Source organism: Myxine glutinosa, chromosome 11, assembly GCF_964187855.1.
Source record: "Myxine glutinosa chromosome 11, kmMyxGlut1.1, whole genome shotgun sequence".
NCBI lineage: Eukaryota > Metazoa > Chordata > Myxini > Myxiniformes > Myxinidae > Myxine > Myxine glutinosa.
Genome location: NC_136271.1, coordinates 68,248,522 through 68,259,170, shown reverse-complemented (window position 1 = coordinate 68,259,170; position 10,649 = coordinate 68,248,522). Strand labels below are relative to the sequence as shown.

Here is a 10,649-nt window from a genome sequence, read left to right as displayed (position 1 = left end):
CCCAAAAGACCCCGAGGACCCAAAAGACCCAAAAGTCCTTGATGACCCAAAAGACCCAGATGACCCAAAAGTCCTTGATGACTCAAAAATCTCCGAGGACCGAAAATACCCAAAAGTCCCCAAGGACCCAAAAGATCCAGAGGACCCAAAAGTCTCCAAAGAACCAAAAGTCCCCAAGGACCCAAAAGACCCAGATGACCCCCAAAAGTCCCTGAGGACCCAAATCACACAAAAGTCCATGAGGACCCAAAAGTCCCCAAAAAGTCCTTGATGACCCAAAAGTCCCTGAGGACCCAAAAGGCCCAAGATGACAAAAGTCATTGACCCAAAAGACAACCAAACCCCATCCAACCCAAACCAAACCCAATCCAACCCCAATCCATCCAAATCCAACCCCATCCAACCAAAGGACTCAAAATACCCAGATGACCCAAAAGTCCCCAAGGACCCAAAAAGTCCTTGATGACCCAAAGACCCTGAGGACCAAAGAGTCCCCAAGGAGCCAAAAGACCCAGATGACCCAAAAGTTATTGATAACCCAAAAGACCCAGAGGACCCAAAAGACCCAGATGACCCCCCTGAGTCCGGCAGGCAGGTATGCTACAAGGCGGTGAAGACCAATAAAAAATTGGTACAACGGACCAACGGACCCACTAGTATATAAAAAGGATAATCTTTACCCAAACAAATTATTTTTATTATTATTATAATAGGTAAAAATTACTTATTCTACACAAGCACATAGTCAATGCTAAGGCCTTCGACTTTGATAATTGCCTTGTACCACATGCATGTAACAAAATATTTGGTTTTTGAAAACTGTGGCAGTAAAGGTTTTTGTACCTTTAGTGCCTTTCATTGAGAGAGTTGCACTTTTTAAATTTTCACAAGTTTCGTATGAACCATTTTGTTCCACGGATGAAATTTTAAGGCAAAAAGAGGGACCCCAAGACTGGAATGAATGTTAACTTGTGAACATCTATTATACCATTGCACGACGCCTCATGTGGGTCAGAGACCATGATAATGTCATGTGGAGATCTCTTTTCGGACAATCAAATCCGAATATGAATATTTGACCAAAAGAGAAGCAAACCAAACCAAAAGCAACGTCTCACCCGATCAAAGGAGTCAAACTCGAGACGGGGTCGATGAACATGCTGAGCAAACAAGAATGGCTGGAACTCATCGTAGCTGCATTTGCACAAACACCAAAATACGGTGATGATACTACATCAATGGGAAACTTCTGTGGTCAATCAATGTATAACACGACACAGAGCACAAACTTACGTCAGCAATTCAGTTGATGTTCCGGTTCCATCAACAGCAACCTTGTTTTCCTTTTTCTGAATTATATAGCCCTGGGAACGACAGAAAGATTAATAAAATGAATGAAGTCCCACAATGCTGCGTTTCACAAAGTTAAGCTCGGTATAGACTCGGAACATGAAGACCATCTTGAAACTGTTATTCTATCATTTTGAAACACAGAATTGCCTATCAGTAGAAAATGGCACCTCATGCAGATACACCTGGCTGTCCTTACTCGCAGTGCACTATCATGATGGATACCTAAGCAGCACTCAATACTTTTCCAACCATTAAGAAAGTTGTGTGTAATCAGCCACCAGCCCATGCTGTTTTGTGGGGTTCGTTGTCCTGACATTCATACATAATGTAATGATTTGGACACAGCTTGGTAAAGTATAAACAATTCACAGGTATATTGTGAGTGGATTTCTTCTTCATATTAATCAAGTGTAGCAGCAAAAAGACAAGATGGATTACAAAAGCAATCAAATGACATATTTTTGAGGAAAATTATTATAAAACAACAAGGAGCTGATGCTGTACATTAGCCTGCCTTTTAGGTGGTACAGATGCCCCCTGCCTTTTAGGTGGTATGAGGGATAGATCTGTATAATTACGAAAGCTAAATCTTCAAGGTTTTTGAAATATCATATACACAAGCCAAGATGGTTGCCATGGCAATATAATTCAGCCAATCACAGCCATGATCTGAACAGGTTGACATAACTTCATGAAGAACAGACATCTGCAATATGAAAGCAAAATGTTCAACAGTTTTTGAAATATCATGTACAAAGAAGTACATGGACCGATGATCGGTTGGTCGGACGGAGCTAATTTTAGTGTACCGTCTCCGACCTTGTTGCAGTGGCAGGGCATAAAAATATGTTGGTGATAAAATAACCAAGAGGTGATAAAGTTCCTAATAATGTGGTGGTGATTCTCAATGTGCAAGCTTTGCATGTATTTTGGGGAGCAGGCAGCGCCCTAGCTTTTGTCGTGAAAAGGTCCCCTGGTATTTTGTATGAGAAGTGTGTTGGCCAATGCAGGCCGTACTCCAATCAGAGAACAACGCATCCTTTAGACCAGCATCAATTGCTGAAGATTATGAATAATCAAGTTTGCAATCCTTCTTCTAGTCTATATAAAACCATACATCTGCAGCCTCACCTTTCCAGAAAACTTTCTGATCGATTGCACAAACTTTTCCGCCATTGCCAATGCAGCCACCAGTTTTGACATGTCTGCAACAAATGCTTTGGTTGGAATGAAACATAAAACACCCATAATCAATAAAACCAACAACATTGTTTAACAATTTTGATATTGAAGAAATCAATTTAAGATATGGATTGACAATTTATTACAGAATTTTGGAAGTTAGCCTTGTGTTATAAATTACCTGTAAATGGGAGCAACTGCGTGTTAATAAAGTAGAGCCCATGATTTTCCATGATCATGGGAAAGAAAATCTGACTTGAAATGAAACTGAATGTGACACAAGAATACAAAACCGATAGTCTAAACACCATAGCCAGGCTTGGATCTGCTGAGTGGAGGACCTGCTGTCCCCCTCTTATGTGAGCAGATCCTTACCTCTAATTGGTGGATGTTTGTGAAGGACATACATACATGCACCGGACGGACAGACAAACGCTGTTCCAGACGCCATTGCCCTACGGGCTATGCCGTAAAAAAATTTGGAATGTAATAAATTGCAAAATAAGTCAAGATTCAGTCTAATTATAAATATAATCTTCAAGACATTGACTGACAATCAAGACTTATTTTTAGAGCGTAATTACAAAAATGAGTGAATAAACATTTTAAATCACAATTTGATGTACAAGGGATACCATCTATGCAGTCTACAGCCAGAGCGCAAGCACAGCCAAAGCTCTGCTCATGTCAATCACAGCTGCTTTTCAATCACAAGCACAGCCAATCTACTTCGTAGATTGGCTGTGCTTCGTAGATTGGCACAGCCAATCTACTTCGTAGTAGATTTTTAGGTAGTAGGTTGTAGGCAGCAACCGCCAAGGGTGGTACTACTGTTCTGACTTAGGAGCGGTAAAGTGGTGCCGGTAACCATCTTGCACTCTTCGTGTCAGGATTGCTGGTCTTACTTTCTGTCTCAAACTATCGCTCGTGGGCTAGCTTCAATCTCTCTTGCAAACAAACATCATACATGTTTCATCTAACACTTTTCTTACTCCTTTTCACATTCTCTCTCTCTCTTTTATTCCTCTTTCCTCATATTTGTCAATGCAGTTATTTTATTTAAGGCCTGGTCTCGATGAGGACTACATAGTCCATGACTGGAGCCTTCAACATAAAAAAATTAAACTGGGCAAGAAGGACCTTTGTCTACACCAAAGACCCAAAAGACCGAAAAGACCCAATGCACCCCAACACCAAAAAGACAAAAAAGACAAAAAAGACCAAAAAGACCCAAAATAACCTGAAGACCCTGAAGACTGTTAAATCCCAAAAATACCCTGAAGACCCAAAATACTCCAAAGACCGAAAAGACACTAAAGTCACAATGGACCCCAAAGACACAATGGACCCCAAAGACCCTAAGACCCAAAATTTTAGTAAGACCCAAAATACCTCAAGGACCCACAAGACCCTGAAGACCCAATGGACCCCAAACACCCAAAATACCTGAAGACCCAGAACTACAGAGTTTCTTGGCTGAGATGGGAGAATCTGCCAGAAGGACAACAGTCTCTGCAGCACTTCACAAATCTATCCTTTATGGGAGCGTGACCAGACGAGAGCTACCCGCGGATTCTGAAACGACCTGTTTATTACCTCAATCACCAAAGGTGGGGAGAGATTATGTTTTCACCAGTCTGCCTGTGAGCAGGATATCTCAAAATGTTAACGGATTCGGATGAAATTTGCTGCAAAGGTTGGGTGTATATAATAAAACCACCTTTAGAGGCCATAGAGGTGTATGACAAGGAGAAATCGATTAGATTTTGGTGAAGACCCAGATCCAGATATTAGAATTTTAAAGTGATTCTTCACCATTGAGAGATGAGGCGAAAAAGTATATTTTGCATGAAATCTCAAAAAGTTATGGGTAGATTTGGCCGAAACTTGATGGATGAGGTGAGTCAGTGACAAGAAAAGCTAATTAGATTTTGGTTCAGGTCCAGATGCAGATCCGGCCTACCATTGGGAAACAAAACGTAAAATGTTCAGCCTGGCAGAGGTAGGTGCTCTACCGAGTGCTATTCTAGTTGGTGCTGCGTTCTTACTACTACAATTAGGATTCTCCCAGGATGACCCAAACAAAGCCAAAACTGGCAGTGAAACGTGCAGGAGGCAAAAATGTGGGAAGAAACTTATAAATGAAATGTTTTATTAAAATAAATGAGACGAGGAGTCAAAACAATACTCGGATAGATCTAGTGCATGAGGACAACAAATGGGGAAGGTAAGATGCAAAAAACCCAAACTTGTGTACAAGAGAAATAACTCACTAACCCCCTAATCCTAATGGCTCCAAAATCGACTTCCGCTTCCGGTGCCTCGAGCAAGGAGGCTTGCTTCAATCTCTCCACGACATTGAAGTTTGAGTATTTTCCCATTTGAATCTTTGTCAAATTTCCACTGGTTATTTCATTTTTGTATGTGTTATTGTATGTTTCGAGTAAGTTTTGGTTTTGTAATTATTGCAAACTTGTGTGTACACTGGTTTTTGTCCGGGTTTTTTTGCACCTTGTGCGCAGACTGGTCTATCCAGGCTCCAGGCTCCATCCCTCCACCCACCCCCCCCCCCTGGTATATTGTGAATACAAGTTCTTTCCTTCACTGTATTTGCTTGTTTCTTTGATTTTCTTTTCTCCCCCTACCTCCCACGAACAACTTATCCTTTGTCAAACGTTTAAAAAAAAGAAAAAAAAGACTTTATTAATTATTTCTCTCCTTGCTGACATGTGCTTGTTTTCTCGCCCCCTCGTCTCGCCTTGTACCCCGCCCCCTTTATCTCCTATTTCTCCAGCCTTTCCAACTCTAGTTTCCTCCATACTCACTCAACCCTTTCTCCTTCTTTCTCAAATCCACGTCCTCACTTAGGGACTTTTCCCAGATTGTTTTTCACGGTTTTGTTTAATTATTATTTCAATATGTTTCAACTTTCCCCTGCAGTATTTTATTCAGTGGTTTATTACAACACGCTGTTTTTCTTCCTATTTAAGAGGCATTTTCAATTTCCACTTCAATTCACTCCACTTCAAAAAAAAAATTCAATCTTTTACAGTCCCTCCTCCCTACATTCTCTAAACTCACCTTCATTCCAGCCCTCCTCTATCGTTTTTAAATGGATCTCTGACTTGAAAATCACAATAAACCCAGTTTGAAATAAATGTTCGTTTTTCATTAATCATCCACTTTCTAAACACACCCCTCACAAACTCCCTCCTCACCCCTCCCTTTCAATTCTTCTCCCTCACCCCCTCCCCTCAAAATCTGCCCCTGCCCCCCTCCCCTTCAAAAATTCCCCTTACCCTCCCCTTCAAAACTGCCCCCCAACCCCTCCCCTTCAAATCTCCCCGCCCCCCCCCCCCGACCATCATTCTCCAATTCTCCCCTCTCCCCCCCCCCAAACAACACCTCACTGTACGATAGAACTGAGCCTCGTCCTGGTGGTGCGGTTGCTATCTTTATCAAAAACTCTCTTCCTCACTCTCCTTGCACTGCCCTCTCTCCACCCTACCCCCAGGAGTACCTCTAGCTACGGCTTCCTCTCCGCTCCCACCTTTTGTTCATATGTGTTTTGTACCGTCCTCCAAACAGTGATGACGCCATTTACATTTCGCTGTCTGACAACATGGACCAACTTCTATCCACTCATCCCAACTCTCTCTTCCTCATATGTGGCGACTTCAACTGTCATCAAGCCAGCTGGCTGGGTGTGGGTACCTCTCTCACCAGCCATGGCATCTCAGCTAAGGACTTCTGCAACTCATTGGGACGGAAACAATGTCAATTTCCCGACCCGGATCTCAGTAAACAGAGCATCTTCTCTTCCAGACTTGGTTATGACAAACTTCCCTGCGAGTCTGTTGCTCTTCTTCAGCTCCAATCGGTTCATCTGACCATATGCTTGTTAAATTGGATATCGCTCTGGCCATTCTCAGAGAGCCTCCTCAGTGTCGACGAGTCTGGCATTTCACTCAGGCTGACTGGCACGGTCTTCAAGCAGCCATCAATCATCTGGACTGGTCTCCCATATCTACTGCCTCTGACATCAACTCATCCTGGGAATTCTTCCAAAGCAAACTGCTCTCTCTCTCATGCACAGATTTATCCCATCTCGTCTTCAGTTGTCTTACCCTTCCTCCCGTCCATGGTACACTGAATCTTGTGGTGGGTCAGTTGCCCTGAAACAACTTGCCTTTGCCTCTTGGAAGGCTAATCCAACTGATGGCAATCTCAGTTCCTTCCACCAAGCTCGGAACAAGTGTGTGTTTACCCTCAGGAGAGCCAGAAAACAATATCTCTCCACTCTCAAGACATAATTATCAAACCTGTCTCCTTCCTCCAAATCCTGGGGGCGTCTGGTCAAATCTGCTCCTTAATCTGGTGTTTGTTCCCCCTCCATCCCCTCCCTTACCTCAAATGGCTACACAGTTGACACCGCACGTGACAAAGCCGAATGCCTCAACTCTGTGTTTGCCTCAAAATCTTGTGTCCCAAACCCATCTCTCTCTGTACCCACCTTACCCAATCGAACCCAGCTGCTCCTGGACTCTGTGTCCTTCTCTCCTGACAAGGTGGAGAAGTTTCCGTCAAACCTCGACTCTGATTCTGCAACTGGACCAGACGGCATCAGCCCACGCATCCTAAAATCCTGCTCTGCCACTCTTTCACACCCTCTCTCTATTCTCTTCATGCTGTCTTTTGCTCAAGGTCATCTGCCATCAGTTTGGAAATCAGCCAACATTACCGCTTTCCACAAAAAAGGAGCAAAAACAGATCCTTCCAACGACAGACCAATCAGCCTGCTCCCAACTATCAGAAAAGTCATGGAATCCATCATTGCTTCGGATATCAAATCCTTCCTCTTCTCTAATGGCTTGATCTCTGATCATCAAATTGATTTCAGACCAGGTCACTCGACTCTGGACATGCTGCTTATGCTGTCTCAACAATGGATGGAGGTCCTCAATGCCAAACAGGAAATCAGAGCCGTCTCCCTTGCCATATCATGTGCCTTCGATACGGTCTGGCACCCCGCTCTGCTCACCAAAATCTCCTCCTATGGTATCCATGGAAATCTCCACGCATGGCTTGCGGACTTCCTCTCTGGTCGTAATCAACGTGTGGCCCTGAATGGATTTCTCTCATCTCCCCTTCCTGTTCAGGCTGGAGTTCCCCAAGGCAGCGTTCTGGGCCCTGTGCTTTTTCTGGTCTTCATCAATGATCTCTCCAACTCTGGAAAATCCTCTCCATCTCTTTGCTGATGACTCCACTCCCTGCCGCTCCATTCCTCATCCCTCAAATGGGCAGTCTGCAGCCTCCTCACTCTCTGCAGACCTGGACAAAATCACAGACTGGTCAAACAAGTGGAACATGTCTTTCAATACTGATAAATCTCACACTCTTACTATGAATGAATGAGTGAATGATCGTTTTTTTAAGGCCATTTCTCCCCGCTAGAGCGGGGGTTAGCCTTGCGGGCCCCATGACAATCATGGTTCCCTGTTTGAGGCAATGTTTTTATGGCCGGATGCCCTTCTTGACGCCAATCCTTAGTCGCCTCTTACGATGCGCAGGCATGCGGTGTACCTATTCTAAATCGGGGTACACACCGTGATCATTCATCCCAGCAAGCTGGTACTCAATTTGCCGACCTCAGAAGGATGACAGGCTGAGTCAACCCCCCTGGCGTTAATTCAGCGATCGACCGGGATTCGAACCCAGGATCCTAGGATCCCAAGCCGGCACCCTAACCGCTAAGCCAACACCAGGGATACTATGTCTCTCTGAAAAGATCGTACGGACAACCCTCCCATTTACTTTCTCAACCATCCTCTCCAAGAAGTTCTGTCGCTCAAGCTTTTGGGTCTCACTATCTGCCTGGTGTTGGCTTGGCGGTTAGGGTGCCGGCTTGGGATCCTAGGATCCTGGGTTCGAATCCCGGTCGATCGCTGAATTAACGCCAGGGGGGTTGACTCAGCCTGTCATCCTTCTGAGGTCGGCAAATTGAGTACCAGCTTGCTGGGATGAATGATCATGGTGTGTACCCCGATTTAGAATAGGTACAATGTATCCCTGCGCATCGTAAGAGCGTGACCAAGGGTTGGCGTCAGGACGGGCATCCGGCCATAAAAACATTGCCTCAAACAGGGAACCATGGTTGTCATGGGGCCCGCAAGGCTAACCCCCGCTCTAGTGGGGAAAATGGCCTTAAAACGATCATTCATTCATTCATTCATTCATTATCTGCCATGATCTTTCCTGGGAAAACCACATTTCCAAGCTGGCCTCCAAAGTCAGTCGCCGACTGGGCATCCTCCGTCGTGCGAAGTCCTTCCTTGGCACACCTGAGCTCCTCACCACATACAAGGCTTTCATCCGCAGCTCAATGGAATACTGCTCTCCCCTCTGGGCTGGTGCTCCTGCCTCACCCAGCTTGGCTTCATGCTGTTGAAACCAAAGCTTTCAGAATCATTGGAATCTCCTGCGATGAAGCCGATTCTGAGGGCCTTTCTCTCTCTCACCGCAGGCAGGTAGGTGGTCTTTCTGTCTTCTACCGACTCCTATCCGGCCTAGCTCCCCCAGCTCTATCTGTGCTATCTGTGCTCTGTCCCCCAAATATTCCTGCAGGTCGCACAAGATCCTCCAGCAACCCTCTTCTGGTGAAATTGCCAAAATCAAGACTCTCTGCTCACCTTCACTCTTTCATTCCTCTTTTCTCCCGCCTCTGGAACAAACTCCCTCACTCTCTTCAATCCCACTCCTCCCTCCAGGTCTTTAAAACAGCTGTTCACCACCATCTCTTATCTTCCCCCATCCAAAACCTTGATCTTTTCTACCCCCGTTAATTCACCCCAGATCCACTTTTTTGAAATACCGACTTCTTTCCTGGAAGTCCTGGCAGTGTCCATGTGTTTTATATCTCTCCCACCCGACCCCTCCCCCCCCCCCCCTTCCCATGCCTCCTCCCCCAAGCCCTCTCCCTCCCACAGATCTCCGATGTCCCTGTTCTCTGCTGTTGTACTTGTGTGCTTCCCTCTCTCCCCCCCGTCTTGTCTCCCGCTCCCTTTATTGTACGTTTTGTGTGTCCGTTTTTTTTTTTGTGATTGATGTTAGTTCTTACACGAGCCTCAATCTTGTATACAAAAAAATAAAATACCAGATGCAAACACGAAGAACAAAGGGGAAGACGGGCTGGTGTGGCAGGATAGTGATGGGAAGAAGCTTCCGGGTCTCTCGGGAATAATCCGTCACCTTGACGATGATGCAGAGAGAGAAGATAGATGTTTCTTCAAGGAGCAAAGCTCGACTGCCACGTGCAAGCGCGGTCACAGCCTTCATATACTCTGGGACCGCCGCAAACATGGCGGCTCCCTCTCATTGGCCATGGGCTGGTGCGGACAGTGACACCTTCCGGGATGTCCCACACCGCGAGGCGGTCTCCCAAAAAAGACTTCCGCTCTTTTCCAGAGCTCTACAACCAACTTTGCCACCATGACTTGTGGCACGCTGGCCACACAATTTATAGGTGCCATTGTTTTACAAGCCCTCAACTTGGCCTCATTTGTTTAACACAACAATCTTATCCTACCTGCTTTAAAGGTTACACTCACCAACTCCTTTGTGCCTGTTTAACACAACAATCTTATCCTACCTGCTTTAAAGGTTACACTCACCAACTCCTTTGTGCCTGTTTAACAAGGCAACTTACCTCTGCAAATAGTTAATAAAAGGGTAAATCTAAACTACTTAATCACACGGTTCATACTAAAATTTTAATGTAATCTTGCTATGAAATCCCCATCCCTAGAAAAATACAAAAAATGCATGTGCGTACACGCCCGCACACAATGATCGAACTATTACTACCTTTTGTGGGATCAAAACCTTGCCCTATCTTGACACCTTCAGGTAATCCAGACTCGATTAGGCAGTGTTCTATGACAGCTGGGCCACAAACTGAAACAAGACATCACACACAGGTCAAATGATAGAGCACTTTAATAATCTGCACAAAAGGAATAAAAAAATAACATGAAATGCCAGAAATACTATATGACAATTAAACAATGAAAACTCCATTGCCTTTCATATTCAAGGTTCATTATAAGGAATTAAGG

General features: G+C 44.7%; 1 protein-coding gene across 2 annotated transcripts in view; it reads right to left on the bottom strand.

Annotated features, from left to right (window-relative positions):
* Positions 1-10,649, bottom strand: part of NEMF (nuclear export mediator factor) — a 199,524-nt gene that overhangs the window by 143,744 nt on the left and 45,131 nt on the right. For both annotated transcript variants that reach the window (XM_078786744.1, XM_078786745.1), the window contains 4 exons: positions 10,399-10,488; positions 2,485-2,558; positions 1,294-1,364; positions 1,119-1,194 (listed from right to left, as the gene is read on the bottom strand). In XM_078786744.1, the coding sequence (XP_078642870.1) occupies positions 1,119-1,194; positions 1,294-1,364; positions 2,485-2,558; positions 10,399-10,488 (311 nt within the window). The remainder of the gene's footprint in view (positions 1-1,118; positions 1,195-1,293; positions 1,365-2,484; positions 2,559-10,398; positions 10,489-10,649) is intronic.